At 33.0% G+C, this 18,413-nt stretch overlaps 4 protein-coding genes and 1 long non-coding RNA gene across 11 annotated transcripts; 2 read left to right on the top strand and 3 right to left on the bottom strand.

The window, feature by feature from the left end:
• Positions 1-84: 84 nt before the first annotated feature.
• Positions 85-1,619, bottom strand: LOC138178478 (uncharacterized). Its single transcript, XR_011172718.1, has 3 exons — positions 902-1,619; positions 644-672; positions 85-104 (listed from the first exon to the last, which is right to left on the bottom strand). It is a non-coding gene; the product is annotated as an uncharacterized LOC138178478 (long non-coding RNA).
• Positions 1,620-1,798: 179 nt separating this feature from the next.
• On the top strand, positions 1,799-8,291 carry Upf1 (Upf1 RNA helicase). Its single transcript, XM_069110288.1, has 6 exons — positions 1,799-1,933; positions 2,039-2,261; positions 2,888-3,165; positions 3,232-3,387; positions 3,462-4,055; positions 4,131-8,291. The coding sequence occupies exons 2-6, from the start codon at positions 2,073-2,075 to the stop codon at positions 6,271-6,273; spliced, it is 3,360 nt and encodes a 1,119-aa protein (XP_068966389.1). The 5' UTR covers positions 1,799-1,933; positions 2,039-2,072; the 3' UTR covers positions 6,274-8,291.
• A 1,356-nt stretch (positions 8,292-9,647) lies between these two features.
• LOC138178442 (poly(A) RNA polymerase gld-2 homolog A) lies at positions 9,648-14,317 on the bottom strand. 5 transcript variants are annotated; one of them, XM_069110309.1, is made up of 12 exons: positions 13,955-14,317; positions 13,421-13,514; positions 12,742-12,885; positions 12,259-12,644; positions 11,976-12,178; positions 11,625-11,908; positions 11,384-11,552; positions 11,148-11,291; positions 10,940-11,068; positions 10,675-10,864; positions 10,482-10,597; positions 9,648-10,404 (listed from the first exon to the last, which is right to left on the bottom strand). In XM_069110309.1, exons 3-12 carry the CDS (start codon positions 12,880-12,882, stop codon positions 10,241-10,243), a joined length of 1,926 nt encoding a protein of 641 aa, XP_068966410.1. In that variant the 5' UTR covers positions 12,883-12,885; positions 13,421-13,514; positions 13,955-14,317; the 3' UTR covers positions 9,648-10,240. The 5 variants fall into 5 exon arrangements, with proteins under 5 accessions (XP_068966410.1, XP_068966411.1, XP_068966407.1 ...); XM_069110310.1 differs by lacking the exon at positions 13,955-14,317 and adding an exon at positions 13,592-13,609; XM_069110306.1 differs by having other exon boundaries at positions 12,742-13,514; positions 13,955-14,315.
• A 148-nt stretch (positions 14,318-14,465) lies between these two features.
• epsilonCOP (coatomer subunit epsilon) lies at positions 14,466-16,574 on the bottom strand. The gene is made up of 3 exons (XM_069110351.1): positions 16,434-16,574; positions 15,746-16,234; positions 14,466-15,676 (listed from the first exon to the last, which is right to left on the bottom strand). The coding sequence occupies exons 1-3, from the start codon at positions 16,563-16,565 to the stop codon at positions 15,368-15,370; spliced, it is 930 nt and encodes a 309-aa protein (XP_068966452.1). The 5' UTR covers positions 16,566-16,574; the 3' UTR covers positions 14,466-15,367.
• Syx18 (syntaxin 18) lies at positions 16,422-18,367 on the top strand. 3 transcript variants are annotated; one of them, XM_069110349.1, is made up of 2 exons: positions 16,422-16,550; positions 17,097-18,367. In XM_069110349.1, exon 2 carries the CDS (start codon positions 17,370-17,372, stop codon positions 18,339-18,341), a length of 972 nt encoding a protein of 323 aa, XP_068966450.1. In that variant the 5' UTR covers positions 16,422-16,550; positions 17,097-17,369; the 3' UTR covers positions 18,342-18,367. The 3 variants fall into 3 exon arrangements, with proteins under 3 accessions (XP_068966450.1, XP_068966449.1, XP_068966451.1); XM_069110348.1 differs by having other exon boundaries at positions 16,547-16,683; XM_069110350.1 differs by lacking the exon at positions 16,422-16,550 and adding an exon at positions 16,763-17,029.
• Positions 18,368-18,413: the final 46 nt, after the last annotated feature.

Here is an 18,413-nt window from a genome sequence, read left to right as displayed (position 1 = left end):
ATGGGACATATAGGCCTTTCACTTCCTCCGACGTCGGGCATTATTAGATTAATTTTTTAATTAATTGTCACAATCTATCAAGGTATTGATCGTTGTACGGCTATCTGGAAGATATTCGAAAGCAATAAACTTTGATTTTTGAATCGTTAATTATCAAACTCTTAACTTTTGAATCAATCGATAAAGCAAACTGATTAGAATTTTAATCAGTGTTTTGTCACACAAGACTGATCTCACAAATACTTTTTTATATATGACATTTATAGGGAGAGAAAGAAGAGTTTATTATATATCGAAGATCAAATTTGAGAATTTTTACTGCATCTGCTCTGTTTCGTATAAATCGATATGATCGATTTTCGGTCTAACAAAGTGAGACAAACTTTATACTATTTAAACATCATACAATGTATGTATTAAGATACTATATTTTAAGAGATAAAGTCAATATGGTATAAAGTAATTTAATGTAATGGACGAAAGTATGAGCATTTATGAATTAATATTTGGAGAACGTAAAGAACGATAGAATTCGAGAAACAGTCTTTTATAGTCTTTTGTATATATTGAATTTTATATTTATTATTTTTATTATAGATTATAGGACTAGTAGGATTATTGTTACCTTTATATATGTACGTACCTAGCAAAAAGATTCGACAATAAACATCTCTAAAACAAAGAATTATTTGCTTATTTTTTTTGCTACAATTACGGAAAATAAATCAAAATACATACGGATGTTAAATATTCTAACAAACAATTTTCTTCGTCATTTTTTGCCAATTAATTCGTAACTGCTTCAAAGGCGATATTAAGAAAAGCGACATCTATTGTAGGAAATTGAAATCTACCTTAATAACGAAATCAGAATAAAAATAATAACTAAAACTTAACATACTGTTTTCCACTGGAGATTACATTTTCTGTTATCGTACAGCAAACTTTTACATAGACTAATATCGTTTTTATTATGGTAAAAACGATTTTTGTGTTTAACGTACGTCTTCCCGCCAATAATTATATAGGATATTTCAGAAGCCAAATCTCATAGTTATATTCTATGGATATAATCAAGCAAAAAATGTTATATGAAGATGGATCATTTAAAGGTTTATTAACTTACAATAAAAATATATAATACAGAGGAAACAATAATAGACTTACAATAAGAAAATAATAATATCTCATTAACGTAGTCTTTTTTTCTTCTTCTATCAGCTTTTGTTTCTAACAGATAGGAAAGAAAAGAGAGACCTCGTTATTTGTCTCCAGACTGCAGGTTTTTATGCAAATTCATATTTTTGAGAATATAATTTAACAAATAAAACCTCGATAGAAAATTGTTTCACTTACCAAGTATTATAAAAAGCACTATGTTGTGGATACTTTATATATTGTACATTCTGTGGAATTTTATACTTTCAAATTTTCTATAAATGCATCAGCCTATTTATCTTTATCTTTTCTTCTTATGTTTATGGCTTTCCTACCATACTCTTCATACCTTGTATACCATATCAACGGAGTCTTGTCGCCATCTATCGGAATGCGACGAAATCCGGCGCTTATCATACGTTTAACGAGTTTAACCAATAAAAATTTCGAGAGAGATCGTCACGGAGAATCGAAACGCGAGAAAGGCAATCTTCGTTGCCAAATAGAAAAGTTATTGGAATTCCCCACAACCTTCAGTCTCGATCTCAATCTCTCTCTCTTTGGGACGCACTTGGAAATCAGCTGATGACGTAACACACGACGAGCGCAAGAAGAAAAGTTAGTTGTATACTCGTGTCGGTGTTGGTGGGCGCGAGACTTGCGCGAGACTAAGTATGGCGTAGGATTCTGTCTTGGCCTCTTTCATTGAGCAGTGTTTCAGAGTTTGCTCGCTATCGTTCGTGGTGGTTTTCGTTTCTCTACCATTTTGCTAACGGTAAATCACACCATCGTATTCTTGTGTATGTTGTGCTGCGTTATTTTATCACGACTGGTGTATTCGGCGCTTTACGGAATTGGAACCAGCTCTATTTTCTTGCAGGGCACGAAAAGGACACATTGAGTATCGGTACAGGATGAGCGTCGACGCATACGGACCCAGCAGTCAGACTCTGACGTTCCTAGACACCGAAGAAACTGATTTAATTGGTGCAGATACACAGGGTAGCGAATTTGACTTCACTGATTTCACGTTACCCTCACCGAGTCAAACTCAGGCCTCGCAACACGATGCTGCCCAAAGTCAACCTAACCAACCCGTACAGGTTCGTTTTTTCACTGACCATACGTCTACCACGTTCGATCTCTAACCTATATTTTTGTTTCTTCACTTCGTTCGCCCGTGTACAAGGTTTTTTTTCTCAATCACGCGGATACCACCTAACCTCAATCCGGGTTTTACTAATTCCCGACATACATTAGTTCCTTATGTCCACGCCTTAGCAGGAGTTTTCTGGCCTTCCCTTTTTTACTTTTAACGATATGTATTTGGAAGGATTTACTAATAAATATGATTTTTGCGATGTATGGATTGTTGTAAATACAGAAATCGCATATTTAAATCAGGTTTTCCAAACGTGATTAGTAGTTTTTCTATGATTAGAGGTTAGGTTCTTATATGGAGAACATTTCATAGTGTTATGCAAGGTGAATTGTTTGAATTGTTTCCGATTTAGAATTAATATTTTTAAGTATGAAAGGAAAAATAATAATGTAATATCAATATTATAAACAAAATATGGCATAATTGTTTTATATAGGATTTTGAAAAAACGGATGAAATAAGCGATAAATAAACAAAGATTAATTACGTAAATTGGATGCAGAATTTAATTGTATATAGCAATAAGTATTTATTGATAATTTTTGTGCATATATGGCTCTTTTCTAGGTTAATGGAACAAGCGGCAGCTCATCTTTGGAGTTGAAGATATCTGGAGCAGCACAAAGTCTTGCAGAATTGCAGTTTGAAGAAGAAGAAGAGGAGGCATATTACAATCGTGATTTGCCAGAACATGCATGTAAATATTGCGGTATTCATGAAGCATCTTGTGTTGTTATGTGCAATGTTTGCCGCAAGTGGTTCTGTAACGGACGTGGAAATACATCTGGTTCTCACATTATCAACCACCTTGTTAGAGCCAAACATAAGGAAGTTACTTTACACAGGTATTATATTTTACACAACTCAATTGTATAGGATGATTTTTATTTCATAAGAGATTTATATTACAGAGATGGTCCTTTGGGGGAAACTGTCCTTGAGTGTTACTCTTGTGCTGTTAGGAATGTTTTCGTTCTTGGCTTCATTCCTGCAAAAGCAGATTCTGTTGTTGTATTACTCTGCCGCCAACCATGTGCGGCTCAGAGTTCGTTGAAGGATATGAATTGGTAATTATCATTTTTAGAAAAAATTACAATTGTAATAAATTGCTATCATATTTAATACTGTTTTAATATTTTAGGGATCACGAACAATGGAAGCCATTGATAGAAGACCGTTCCTTTTTAGCTTGGTTAGTAAAAATTCCATCAGAACAGGAACAATTACGTGCCAGACAAATTTCGGCCCAACAAATCAATAAGTTAGAGGAATTATGGCGAGACAATGTTGACGCGACCTTTCAAGATCTTGAAAAACCCGGTGTAGATGAAGAACCGCAACAAGTACTTTTGCGGTACGAAGATGGATACCAGTATCAGAACATATTTGGCCCTCTCGTAAAATTAGAAGCCGATTATGATAAACGTTTAAAGGAATCTCAAACGCAAGAAAACATCGAAGTACGTTGGGATGTTGGACTAAACAAAAAGACAATCGCCTATTTCATGTTAGCAAAAACAGACGGTGATATGAAATTGATGCACGGCGATGAACTAAGACTTCGCTACTTGGGTGAACTTCACAAGCCTTGGTCTGGAATTGGACATGTAATCAAGATCCCTGATAATTATGGAGAGGAAGTAGGGATCGAGTTGAAAAATAACTCTGGCGCCCCAACAGAGTGTGTTAGTAACTTCGTTGTTGATTTTATTTGGAAAAGCACTAGTTTCGATCGGTAAGTAGTTTACAGACACTTCTCATTTTTATCTACAGATGTGCTCCTTTTAACGTAACATCCTTTTTATAATAGCATGCAATTAGCGTTGCGGAAATTTGCTGTGGACGACACTTCTGTATCCGGTTACATATACCATAGATTGTTAGGACACGAGGTGGAAGAAGTTCTGTTTCGCTGTCATCTTCCTAAACATTTCAGTGCTCCAAATCTGCCAGACTTAAATCGTTCACAAGTATATGCCGTGAAACACGCTGTACAAAGACCCTTGTCTTTAATTCAGGGACCGCCTGGCACGGGAAAAACTGTAACCAGCGCTACGATAGTTTATCAACTTGTCAAACAAAACGGTGGTCCTGTATTAGTATGTGCTCCTTCGAACACGGCTGTCGATCAACTAACAGAAAAGATACACAAATCCAATTTAAAGGTTGTGAGACTCTGTGCGAAGTCACGAGAAGCAATTGATTCACCAGTAAGCTTTCTTGCCTTGCATAATCAAATCAAGAACATGGAGACGAATACTGAATTGCAAAAGTTGCAACAACTAAAGGACGAGACTGGTGAATTGTCTAGCGTTGACGAAAAACGTTATAGATTACTAAAGAAAGCAGCAGAAAAAGAATTATTAGAGGCAGCTGATGTGATTTGCTGCACCTGTGTTGGAGCTGGTGATCCAAGGTTACATAGACTTAAATTTCACTCAATTCTTATTGATGAGAGTATGCAAGCAACGGAGCCTGAGTGTATGGTACCAGTTGTTCTTGGAGCGAAGCAACTAATCCTTGTTGGTGATCATTGTCAATTAGGGCCAGTAGTTATGTGCAAGAAAGCTGCCAGAGCTGGTTTATCGCAGTCTCTTTTTGAAAGATTAGTAGTATTGGGAATTAGACCTTTCAGATTGGAAGTACAATATCGTATGCATCCAGATCTATCACGATTCCCATCAAACTTTTTTTATGAGGGCTCTTTGCAAAACGGCGTATGCGCAGACGAAAGGAAATTGTTGAAAATTGACTTTCCTTGGCCAGCACCTGACAAACCTATGTTTTTCTACGTTACACAAGGTCAAGAAGAAATTGCAGGAAGTGGTACATCATACTTAAATCGAACGGAAGCATCGAACGTTGAAAAAATAGCAACAAGATTTTTACGTTGTGGAGTAAAACCTGAACAAATTGGAGTAATAACTCCGTACGAAGGTCAACGAGCTTATTTAGTGCAATACATGCAATACCAAGGATCCTTGCACTCGAAACTGTACCAGGAAATCGAAGTCGCTAGCGTAGATGCTTTTCAGGGCAGAGAAAAAGATATAATAATTATGTCTTGCGTTCGATCGAACGAACATCAAGGTATTGGATTTCTGAATGACCCACGAAGGTTAAACGTCGCGTTAACTCGCGCGAAATACGGAATCATAATCGTAGGAAATCCAAAGGTATTGTCGAAACAGCCATTATGGAATCATCTATTAAGTTTCTATAAGGAACAGAAAGTTCTCGTAGAAGGACCACTGAACAATCTTAAAGAATCTATGATTCAATTCGCCAAACCAAAGAAACTCGTCAATGCTGCTAATCCAGGCTCTCACTTTATGTCTACGTCGATGTACGATGCAAGGGAAGCTTTGATTCCAGGTTCGGTATACGATAGATCAGGTACTCAGGTAAATGGAACGCAGAATCATAATCCTTATTACCAAAGGAACGTACCTTTAGACATCTTCAGCAGAACCCACGACACTATTAGTTACATTAGCCCAGAAAGAGCTCAAGCAGCGATGAACAATGTACCAGTTCCAGTGGGAATGTTCATGAATATGGCACACGTACCACCACGGTTCTATAATCAGCATCAGCAGGCTCTACAGGCTAGACAAAACCAACGTAATCGGCGAGGTACAGCTTTATCGAAGAACAAACAAGGCCCACGAATGGGTAAACTAAGTCAATCAGAACAGAATACTCAGCCATATAGCCAGCCAGGTTTACCGTTAACACAAGGCACGACGCAAGGTATGTCACAACCAGGTTTCAGCCTTTCTCAACCCGGGCTGAGTCAAGCGGAACTTTCTCAAGATTCGTTCGCTGTCGGAGAGTTTCAATCACAGATGGACGGATTATTATCACAAGATTCAACTTATCAGGGTGATCGAAGTGGTTTTTATCAATCCGGACAGTCACAAGCCGGGGGACAATTCTCCCAGCCATATTGAGCCGAGATCGTACGGCTGAGCAACGCAATTGCTATGCAGCGTCGCGGGAGCGACTGAAGGCTCGTTCGACCAATTCTTCTTCGACCAACAACCACAAATCACTAACTGCGCAAAACGGTAAAACGGCTCGGCGATCGAGTACGGTATATGCACACGCAGTCGTCGGCGTTTTAAAAGAGGGTTTTAAAACAAACAAGCAAACAAACAAACCAAAAAAAATACTACAAATGGGGGAGCTCGTCGTCATTTACCGTCGAACTGTTTTAGACGGGGAAAGAAAACGGTTAAAGAGTAAAACCACCTGGCAAACAAGTATGACAAGCCAATAAGAACAATTAAAAAGATACAAAAACAAAAAAAAAAGAAAGAAAAGAATAAGACTGGGAGACGACATTATCACCAAAATTACCAACCACCACCGTGACACGCGCTTACCGTAAAAGTACCGTTTTATCGCGGGGATCGAATGACGCTAGAATTACACACACAGCAAAATAAAACAAACAAACAAAAAAAACATCAAAATACCAAAAACACAAAAAAATATAACGATAAAAAAGGAAGAGAGAGATACGGGACGTGTAACGCTTCATGACTTGACCAAATTCGAAAAGTGTGCCAAGATAGCGTATTAGCTAAAAGACGTACAAAAATACTAAACGAATCTCTAAACGACAAACCAGAAAATAAAGGGGAAATGATATTGTTTGCGAATGTTTAATTTACTATCGAAGATGTGAAGAATGAAAAAGAGAAAAGATTTGGAGTGCATTATATTGGCTCTGATAAACGCGTTACATGTCTTTTTGACATTTCCTTAGAAAAGGTATAGGATGAACAACTACTGCCAAGGGAAGGAAAGAGAAAGAGAGAAACGAATTACGCCCCTATAGAGATTTTACAGGACCCTAAAAATATCGTGTTTTTTGATGGTTCATATAGACCTCTTTCGATCACTATCTTGTAAGCTGCGAAAGAAAATCACAACAGAAAAAGTACGGTTCTTGCAACGCGTGGACACGCGACAACGTCAATAATAAGAAAACAATGACAGTACAAAACCATCCTTATCATTGGCTTGTCCTTTAACCGACAAAAACCACCATCATCGATGAAACGTTGCCGATCGAATTGTCGTCAAACAGTATGAGGCCGACACTTGAGGTATCATCGTGAAGGAGGAATCCTTTCTCAGAAGCTTGGCGTGATAATTGACATTACGCTATCGGATAAGGAATCCTATTAATTTTTGATCATGTTAATTAATTTCTATCTTTTCTGCTTAGACCGGTATATATTGTATATATTTTATTTACCGCAGGGGTCGAGAGAGCGCGCAAGAATGAAAAAAAACAATTTCATTCAGTATTTGTGTTTTTTCTTTTATACGACTTGCAGATGAATGACTAAAAAAGTGACGAATCACAATGTACATTGAAACAATTAAGACAATGTACTATGAAAAAAAGAAAAAGAGGGGAAAAGTGGGAATGTTGAATCCAATCATTAACATTATAATCCTTTAACAGCATCTTTCAGATACAGACAACTGCAGTTTTGAAAAAAGGAATACTGGAAAAAAACAAGAAATTACTTGGATTTTGAATATTATTCTTATCTATAATGGTATAAAGTAGTCCATTTAGTGTTCAAAGTATTTTATTAGTTCTAATGTACTGACTAAAGCATCGTTCTATCTGCTAATTCTTTTAATTTAGATACTTTCTTCTTTTTTGTTCTTTTCTTACCTTCATATACCCCCCCCCCTGCTACTTTATTTTTCTTTTTTCTCTATTTTCTGTTTATACTGGCTTCTCGCGGTAATGAATTTGATAATTGACTCACATAACAAATTAAAATTGAGAGAAAAAAAGGAAGACAACACATTATATGATACAAAATTGTTTTCTTTTCTTCTTTCTGACCAACAGCGCACCGCTAACTGCAGAATATAGTATGGAAATTCATTGTGAAATCTTAAGAAAATGAATAAATTTAATTTGAAAGGAAACAACAAATTTATTTCGTTCGTTTCTAACCTATAAAATCTCACATGTTGTACACCACTTTTCGATTAAAGTTAATCTTTCGATAAAATTTTATGATAATATGATTAATTAATGGTCACATTCTATGTGTATATAAATAGTTTTTATTTAACAACAAAATCTAAATTACAAAAATTTGATATTATCGCCTTAAAATTTTGTATAACATGTGCGTAGAATTGACAAAAAATGAGATTATGAATTTCCAGTTGAGCGAAAGAAGATACTTAACACTATTTAGTTTTCATTTTATATCAGTTACAAAAATAAGTAAATTAATTAGAAAAATATATTAGGCCTGCCAATATACATATGACATACATTGTTTACGCTAATCATTCGAAAATTTGACTAAATCGTTCAGTACATACGAAAGAAACATTTGATAAAAATAATGACTTTTTTCTTTAACAAATCGTTAATTTTAATATTTGATTTATAAATAACATATTTCAATTTGCACAGGCCCAAAGATTGTACACAGCATTTCACAGGTTTTATACTGTTAACACAGCCTTATGTTTTTATTATACATTATGTTAAATATCTAATATGTTATTTTTCATATGAAAGACTAGTCAAAATCAGACTAGAACTGGAATAAAAGATATTTATTTCTTTTTAAATTGAAAATAGGAACTTTGACGATTGATTCACCTTAGAAGAAACGCTATTGCAAATATAATAATATATAATATACTAGTGATGTTCAGTCTACTTGTAAATTTTTTTAATAAATGATTATTAATAGAGAATATTTTTTCTTTAAGAAGTACATATCAGGTAGAATGCGTGAATCACGAAGTAAAGACGAAAATAATTTATTTGTTTGGCACATGATATAAATAATCGGAATTTAATCATCACTATGTGTTAGTAAGATGACTAATTGATTTTAACTAATCTTTTGCTGTTATTGTTGACAATATTGATGTACATCTAGTTAACATCTTTTTTTTTTATTTTTTATTTTTCTCGAACAACAATTTTTTATCTTTTTTGATTTTTAATTTTTTTTCATTATCTCAAGGAGATATTTTTTAAAATGCTTTTTTATGTGTAAATTTAAGTTCTCTATGTTTATTAAATTAAGAATAAGTACTTTTCATCTTGCATATAAATATTTTATACAGTCGAAAGAAAATTCGATGACATGTCATTCTTCTAATTTTAAATATATGCTTTTTTCTTTCATCTTTTGCATTGCATTGAACCCATTTTGATTTTTACTAGAAGTAATTCTCAAGGGCAATTAAGACCTTTGCATCATACTTTTTAGATCAATGGGAGGCTACGTATCGAATAAATTATAGTAGCCCATAAGTGTAAGGCACCGTATTTTCATATTTGAGAATTTTGAAAAAGAGAAAAAAAAACTTTATATATAAAAAAGCATACGAACCGAAGTGAACTTGAAAAAATTCTGAAAACGATAATAATGTTTTTGTACAAAAAAAAGTGTTTCATCCATATACATACAATTACTACTATCGAATATTCGATTTGATTTAGTGTCATTTTTTATCGAGTCGCGAATGCTATTGCATTTTCATATTAAATGTTTAAAGGAAGTTTATGAATATTCTATTTTTATCGTATTAGAGCTCTCTGTGAGTGGTTTTATATGTTTATAAAAAAGCAAATAAAACAGAAACGAAACAAGACGAGAGAAAAACTCGAGCTTATAAACGCAACAGATGAGCCGTTGCACAAAAGCGCAGGCTATTATCACAAGGTACGAGCATATTAGCTCTAGGTAAGTGTAAAATTACCTCGTTGTACTTTTTTATCTCAAGTGGTATCAGTCGAATTGCCTCGAATTATATCGAAAGAGGCCAATTGCAAAAATAAACCGTTTTTCAAATATAAAATTGTACTAGATAATGTGACTATTTTTGTACCAGCCTGCACAAACGTGATTACGTCACGATATAGGGTGAAGCAGAATCCACCTTGATGAATATCCTGGCTAGGTCATGATGCTCTTTTAAGTTTTGGTATGTACAATCAAAGACGTGTTTAATCCTTGCAAAAACATCCGGATCATAAACTGATCTAGCAGTGTTAGTTAGATCGAATGGTTCTGTAGATATGTAGACATTCCATGAGTACAGAACATCTTTTTTTCTCTAGTAGTTTTTAAATTATCACATAACTCACCTTCAATACATAGATACTTCCATTGATGAGGGTCATTTTTATAAGACCGTGCCCTTCGACATTCTTCTATTGCTATTTTATTTGCCAGCCGAACTGATATCGCATACTGATTGAAACTGATTGAATTTTATTTTATTTAAACTTTTATTTTATGGAAATATACTCTAATATATTTTTTTTTCTTTGTACTTACTCGAACATGACGTAATATCGAAAAAATTCCACAAACAATTCTCCTAAAGTTTGTCGATTCTTAGGCCGAAGTATGGAAACTGGAATGTTCAATTCTTCTTGGATATCTATGCAATGAATGTCTGTATGTGGTGCGAATTTGCCCTTATAAAGTGAATGTAAACATGGTAAAACTGGTGGATTAACACCACCTAAAAAAAGAATAAAGAATGTATATATATATACATATATATATTAGTATCATACAATGTAAATCCAATACATACATTGCAAAAAATGAATGACCATAAGAACTAAGGAATAACTGGATATTGTCATGTTCTTGGCATCGTTGATATTCTGAGATTGAGCCCAAAGTTTAACCACAAGTACTAATGGTCTCACCCTCCAATCAACTGCAAAATAGTGAAAATAATTTCAGAAATTAAAACACTGTACATAAACAAAATATCTTTTATCTAATAATCATCTTACTCCGAGAATAACAGTAAAGAAGATGAGTATTCCGAATGCCAACAGCGTTATTACAATTTAAATCAACTTCTAAATTTTGTATTGAATCGTAGAACTTTAGAATTGGCACCTTTGCTTGTATAAGTTCTAATTGTTCTATAAAATCTGTTAGTATAAAAAGGTTATTTGATTAATTTGAATTGATATAAAATTAATATCTGCTACCCAATGTGAAACTAATACTTAAACTAACATACCACATCTCTTAAGGCATTTTAATATTTGTTCTAAATGCCCAATAGCCTCGTTCCTTTGATCCATTTCTGTATGCCTCACTAAAAGGCACATGTCAACATCACTATTATCAGACCCAAAACCATTCATCGTAGAGCCAACCAAGAATAAACCATATTTTGGAAAAGCAGTCTGAAAATGATCACCTCAACTTAAATATCCATTTATAGGTAATCGAATCAGAATCAAATAGTCATATATTACCTTAATATAAACGTAAAGATATCTCCAAAGCATCATCTTGTTCCTATAAACAATCTCAGTCTGTTGATTTAACATAAATTTTGACCAAATTTCTTTCGAAAGTCTATCCCAAACCGATCCAATAAGTAAATCGTCCGGTGTACGGGTTACTTCAACTAAATGTGATCTAGCTAAAAATCGATCTGGAGCAATTCCGTATCTAGGAAACACATGATAATTGGGCGATAAGAATCCCATATATCTTTTATTTCTAGGTGATCTTTGAGGAGGTGGACTGTTCCTTCCTAGAATTATAATTTATTTCTGAAGTAAATGAACAGATCAATTAGTGTATTATCAATATGAACGTACCTGAATGATACCTTCTTTTATTCTGATACGTTTGTACTTGACTTCTAGATGTTGACATAGTAGCGGGATAGCAATTAATAGATCTTTGATTCTGATAATATTGGTGCATAGGACTATTTGAAATTATACCATATTGCACTACTCTGCTGTTTGTAACACTATTTGGAAGTATCTTGTGTGATTTTCTGTAAGAGAATAATTTCCTGATTTTTACATATTGAAAAATGATATTACCTATAACCGATCTAATTGTTTTTTATTTATTTAAATGAATAATACTCACTTCATACTTTGTTCTACTGAAGAAATTACAGAATCTCGTTCATCCGAGCTCTCTGTTCGACTGCTATCGATGTGATGTTTATTCGGTGTGGGAGATCGTGAACTGAAGCCGCTATCACTGCCGTATTTTTCGTTATTTACGAAAGACTCTCGAAAGGAAGTTCTTTTACTCAATTTATTATACCAGTTTGATTTTTTATTTGCCAAACCATTATTGTTTGGTCTAAAAGTAAAATGTGGAGAAGGTATAAGAGATGTGTTGTTGGATGTATTTACATGTCTCTGCCAGTGTCCTCGTTGTGTGCCATTATTTGACTGCATATACTCCACATGTCTTAAAGATGGTATCTCAACCCCCATCAGTAGCTCCAATGGATAAGATCCTGTCTGCAAGAATACCGCTTGTACTCAAAAGCATTTAGTCCATTATTGGAATACATTAATATTTAGAAATTTGTTAAATATAATAAACTTAAGAACATACTTGAATCATATGTCTGTTCTGAGAGCAAGCATCTGTGTGATATTTTACATATTCTGCTTGATGGAATGCACTTGCACCATGAATGTGCATTGTATGTGGTTGAATTGGTGGACACTGTCCATTTGCCTGTTGGCCACCCATTATCTGCACCATTATTTGTGGTGGATACACAGTATGATACATAGTCAAAATAAATATATAAAATGCTACAAAATATAGTACTTAAATCTAGAGGAACTTTTGTACTTCTTAACAAGGCAAGTATTATACTATATAATGCACTAAATATGTGAGTATTATTTACATAAATTTGTAATAAATTTCGATTTGAAAATAAAATTCATTAACAAAAAAATATAGCTACACATTTATCATTCACAAATTCAACCTTTTCTTGTTGTATTTTTTCATTGGATATATACCATATATCTAAACATTTTAAATATAATTTGTAAAGAAATAAGTTAAATTAATGAAAAATATTAACTGTCTGATTAATAGTCGAACAAATAATATAAATTCCAGGAGAACACTTTAAATATAAACCATGTATCTTATATTTTAATATATCTCATTTCTCTACGACCTTCAATAAATTCCCTTCTAATTATTTGAACATGAACTCGTTTCTCTTATTGTATCTCGTTTATTATTATTTAATTTCAACAGTAGATAGTACTTTTGATCGGCCGTTGTGACGTTTAAATATTGAACACTTCTATTTTTCGAATTCTTAGCAAAGGGTCTAGATTCACGACTTGCAAAGTGCATTCCTGAAAACACAAAAAAATCATTAACAAAATTCATCATCGATTCGAATATAATAATTTTACTACTAATTCTTGTATACCAATCTATGTATCTATATAATATTTACTACGTAAAAATTTTCTATATTATAGGTTAGACACTGATATGTAATAACACTATATAATTATAAAATTGTCTCTAAACACGTAACGATGATTATAGATTATATTTAATACACAGAGGTACCACAATCAGTTATATTTGATACAAATCATATACAGAAAAAAACTACCTATCGTGTAAATAACAGGGAAAATGGTTAGTTAAGAAAAGTAGGAAAATTAGAAGAATCGGAAAACCGATGAAGACGATGCAACAACAGAGATCAAAATTATGGACAATTATAGACTAGCATTAGCATTCACCGTCATTTTAATAATATAATCAGAAATTGATGATATACCTATTCTGAGTCGCCATGTTACAAAGATCTGTTCTTGATCTAACGCGATATTTCTCTAAGAAAAAAACCCACGGATCTGTGATTCCTGATCGTTCTCAAGTGATTAATAGAGAACGATACGATATTCAAAAGTGCCTTGGTCTCACGATTGTATCTCCCGCCGGAATCCAGTAAATGATATACGATCTTCAAAACAACGAAATACGTATTTTCCTGCGGTGATCACGTCTTCGGGATTTGCACGAGAGTCTTGACACTTTTAACGCATTCCGACTTACTAAACTTGCCCGTTTAAATTTTCGAATTCTTCCATGTAATAAACGTTTTTCGACTTGACACTAGATATTTACGAAACGCAACGTCAGATGGCGTTAGAAGAAATCTTGATTTACCAAAGGAGCAATGAGAAAAATTGCCGATCGTTCGATTATTTTATCTATAATTAGACTACCGGATGTTATGCGTTTATTAAAGAGTAGAAGTATATAGAATTTACGTACAATATATAAAATTCAAAATAAAATATAATATAAAATGTGCAAAGTTATGACTAGACTGCGGATATGCAAATTTATATTTTTATGAACATAATTGAAAAAGAATTTGAGTAAAGATTCGTTTTACCCATTAAAATATATACTTTACTTTGGATATTCTATACATCTTTATATGTTGTATCAATTCTGTGTAGTTTTGCATCTTTAAATTTTGCATTAATCCATAAGAATTTGCAATTTACTTATAACACTTACAAAGTGTTCAGAAAAATATGAATTTGCATAAACATTTGTAATCTACTTATAATAAGAAGGAAAATAGTAGCAAATTCATTTAGTTGAATGTATATTTCATGCTTCTTTTTGTTATCAGTATACCCATATGTGGAATAAGTCGTTATACTGTAATAATATATGAGATGAAATTTGTATTAACACATACATTCTCGTTTAATGTATGTCAAAATGCATGCAAATTGAAATTTTATCTGATATTTGTTTCATAGATTTGTCTTATAACTGTAATATAAAATGGCAGCCATATTGTTAATTCTTATAAATATTTTATTGAGAGAGTGGATGAAGAGTAGATACCTAATTATATTTCTTTTATACGTCTTCTTAATTATATATGTAAAAATTGTAAATAGTTTCGTTCATCTATCTTTTTTATTTGCCAATTACTGTAAAAATTTCATGCAAAAGTGAAATACCTCGTATAAAATTACTAAACTGAAAAAAAGGAAATGAATACTCCTCTACAGAGAACAAGGACTCGAATTCATGTAGAAGTGCGTTTTACCCTGCAATAGCACTCTAACCTCATAGCACTTTGCATCTAGAATTTGTATTATTACATTGTTTTCGATACTTCTGTTTAAACCTTAATTCATAAAATGCTATGATTCGGTATGATTTAGGTGGATGAAGAATACTGTTTCCTGAGCCTTTGAAATTCTATCTCTTTCTGTAAATACTCTTTAACAAATGGATGTTCCAAATGTGAATCTTTCAGTTGACTCAAATAACGATTAGCAACTTCAGGTGGCTTTCCCATATGCTGAGAAAGGACAATCATATTGATTAAAGTGTCTGGATTGTTACTATCTTTGTCCAAAGATTCTTGCAAAGCTGTTTCAGCTTCTTCGTATTTAGCTAGCCCAATGAAACAAGTAGCTTGACCATTTAATAGCATACTCGTACTGGAATGTTTGTCTATCATATCCTAAAATCATAATACATTAATAAATTGCCTTCTGATTGAATATTTCATACAACACATATATGATCGTACTTGAAATATGTAATAAGCATCTTGTAACTTATCTCCGCCACTGCTTATATTTAGCCATGCCTGTGCTAGTTGTGTCAGAGTGGCATCATCATCCTTCTCCTGCATAGTTAGCAGCTCTTTCTTTGCGAGATCTAACCGATCCATTTTTAAGTAAATCTGTAGCGTTAGGGCTAGACATTCTAAGTGATCTACATTACGAAGTATCCTAAGTGCCGCCTCTAAGTTCTTTTCGTGATAGTAGATGGTTGCAGCAACGATTAGGAAGTTATGATTATCGTAATCAGCGCGGTTGGTCGCTTGTTGCAATTCGGTGACAATCGCCTCTCTGCGAGCAGGATTCGCAAAATAATCCGCCAACATTTTCAGTGGTTGTAAATCAGGAGGGGAAGAATTATTAATTTCATCTAGCACAACACGGAATTTTCGTTGCGCTATGTACGCACGATAGAGGAACACATCTCGTTCCATCGTCACCTCTGGCGAAGATGACTATAAAAACAAAAAATGATATTAACATTTTATTTTAAGTAACTAGAATTTATTTTTAACATGCATGAATAAAAATTAGATTAACATCATGGAAATAAAGAGTAAAATAGTTCGTTTTGATGGTATTGGAAAAAATACCTTTAATAAAGAGAAGAAGCAAGGATATCGTTTGAAGGAAATGTACTTTGAACAAACAAACCTTTATTTTTTGTGCTTCGTTGATACATTGCTGATAGTTTCCAATATAAAAGTGATTTTTCACGTCGAAAAGTTCGTCGACGTCTGCTTGCTGCTGACGTGCCATCTTGTCATTTCGGTAATACTGTTTCATTCAGCTACGTGTTCCGGTTTTCAAAAATCGTGTACTGCAATACCGACTACTTCATTTCATGAGAATAATTCAATTTTATATATTTTTTCAATTTGATCATTTTTTTACAAATTTTAAGGTTAGTCTTTTCTTTTAACTTAGATGACTTAATTCAAGTATACGTTCTTCGATTTTAAATACAGTTTCGTGCATTAATGATTAAATTTAACATTTTCTATTTATCATATCCTTAACATATTTTCTGAAATGTCTGTTTCTAAACGTCGTAAAAAATTGTAAAATAGAATATATGCAAATATATTAATTATATCGTATACAAACGATTGTGTGTACGAATTGTAAATCATTATTTCAAAAGTCATAATACAATTTGTTTCGTCATTGAAGTAGTAAATGAGACAAATGTAATGGCTTCATTATAGTATTACACGCCTATACATATTAAGTTATTTATCACATTAATGGTACATTCTTTTTTGATTGTTTAAGCGATGTCATTTTCCGTATTTTTAAGATCTTTTTTATTTTTAGGTTAAGCATTGTGATATTTTACAGTATAATGCAATGAACTTTATAAAGTAAGGTAAACAATTTTATTGGGATATGAGACGACATATTCATATATAAATTTTATAAAGTATTATACATACCAATTCCTGTATGATCCAAAAATTACAATTAGTTTTATTTTAAACTTTGTCTTCTTCTATTGAATGCTATAAAGCTGCTATTGGTGAATGTAAAATAAGATATTCTTTTTTTTTACCAAATATATGAGAAAGTTCATTTAAACAACAATTAAAAATGGATGTTAGTACACTATTTAAAGTAAGCGTGCAAACTGTTAGTCTTCGTAACAAAGCATTAGGAATTAATGATAATACACGGAACCTAAAAAGGGCAAAGAATAAAAGTGCTTTTTTTATTAAAGCCCAAGGTGTTGTTGCACAAATTTCCAAATTACGTGAATTCCTATTGGAGAACCGTAAAGCATACCTAAACTTTTCAAACTATTTGTCAAATGTACCAAGCATGTCAGATGGAGATCGTGATAAAATCGATATTGGTGCACAAAAAATAATGAGTACCTGTTCCCAATTAATCAAGGATTTAAGAAGAGAAATAGCAGGTTCTGAAGTTTCTCCACAAAACTTAGAACACAGAGAAATTATGTTGTTATTAATTGAGGATTACTTAAAGAATGTCTGTAAGATCTACTCAGAACAAAAAGCAATACAAGTAAAAAGAGCAATAGAGGTAAGAAAAATTGCCAAACTGGAGTTGGATACAAAGCCTATCAAACAGATACAACCTAAAGTGGAAAAACCTAGCTTAAACATAAATGAAGCTGAAGATAAGGAAAGTAAAATTGATTCTAATAAATCTAGTGCTATGAAAATACAAGAAATGAATGGTGATGTAAATGCACTGATGTATGAAGAAAAAATATCGCCTGAAGATATACAGACCTTAGAGGCAGAAAACAAGCAACTATATAATGAACTTAACACATTAACGGAAGAAGTAAAACAAATAGAAAGTAAAGTAGTACATATAGCAGAACTTCAAGAAATATTCACAGAAAAGGTATTGGATCAAGACAAGGACTTAGATCGTTTAATGACAAATGTCGTTGGGTCGACGGAAAACGTAAAAGATGCTAATGAGCAAATTAGACAAGCGATTCAAAGGAATGCGGGGCTTCGAGTGTGGATTCTTTTCTTTCTTCTAGTTATGTCATTCTCTCTGTTATTTCTTGATTGGTATAATCCTTAAAATAAAGAAGTAAATGTGTTATTTTATTACAATTGTTTGTACATATTCCTGAAGGTCGTTGTACTATATGTG

This window comes from Bombus flavifrons, chromosome 3 (assembly GCF_040668555.2).
Source record: "Bombus flavifrons isolate JBK064 chromosome 3, iyBomFlav1_principal, whole genome shotgun sequence".
Classification (NCBI taxonomy): Eukaryota; Metazoa; Arthropoda; class Insecta; order Hymenoptera; family Apidae; genus Bombus; species Bombus flavifrons.
Note: the sequence above shows the minus strand (reverse complement) of the source record. Positions and strands in the feature narration are given on the sequence as shown.

What these genes read in the sequence shown, in the direction of transcription:
- epsilonCOP (XM_069110351.1), bottom strand. Translation starts at nt 16,565, where the DNA reads ATGAAACAGTATTACCGAAATGACAAGATGGCACGTCAGCAGCAAGCA. An exon ending in ACGAAGCACAAAAAATAAAG is followed by an intron (nt 16,235 to 16,433) that starts GTTTGTTTGTTC and finishes TTGTTTTTATAG; the next exon opens with TCATCTTCGCCAGAGGTGAC. An exon ending in ATGCTTATTACATATTTCAA is followed by an intron (nt 15,677 to 15,745) that starts GTACGATCATAT and finishes TTATGATTTTAG; the next exon opens with GATATGATAGACAAACATTC.
- Syx18 (XM_069110349.1), top strand. Translation starts at nt 17,370, where the DNA reads ATGGATGTTAGTACACTATTTAAAGTAAGCGTGCAAACTGTTAGTCTT.
- Upf1 (XM_069110288.1), top strand. Translation starts at nt 2,073, where the DNA reads ATGAGCGTCGACGCATACGGACCCAGCAGTCAGACTCTGACGTTCCTA. An exon ending in AACCTAACCAACCCGTACAG is followed by an intron (nt 2,262 to 2,887) that starts GTTCGTTTTTTC and finishes GCTCTTTTCTAG; the next exon opens with GTTAATGGAACAAGCGGCAG. An exon ending in TCGTTGAAGGATATGAATTG is followed by an intron (nt 3,388 to 3,461) that starts GTAATTATCATT and finishes TTAATATTTTAG; the next exon opens with GGATCACGAACAATGGAAGC.
- LOC138178442 (XM_069110306.1), bottom strand. Translation starts at nt 12,924, where the DNA reads ATGTATCATACTGTGTATCCACCACAAATAATGGTGCAGATAATGGGT. An exon ending in AGAACAGACATATGATTCAA is followed by an intron (nt 12,645 to 12,741) that starts GTATGTTCTTAA and finishes GTATTCTTGCAG; the next exon opens with ACAGGATCTTATCCATTGGA. An exon ending in TAAAAGAAGGTATCATTCAG is followed by an intron (nt 11,909 to 11,975) that starts GTACGTTCATAT and finishes TTATAATTCTAG; the next exon opens with GAAGGAACAGTCCACCTCCT.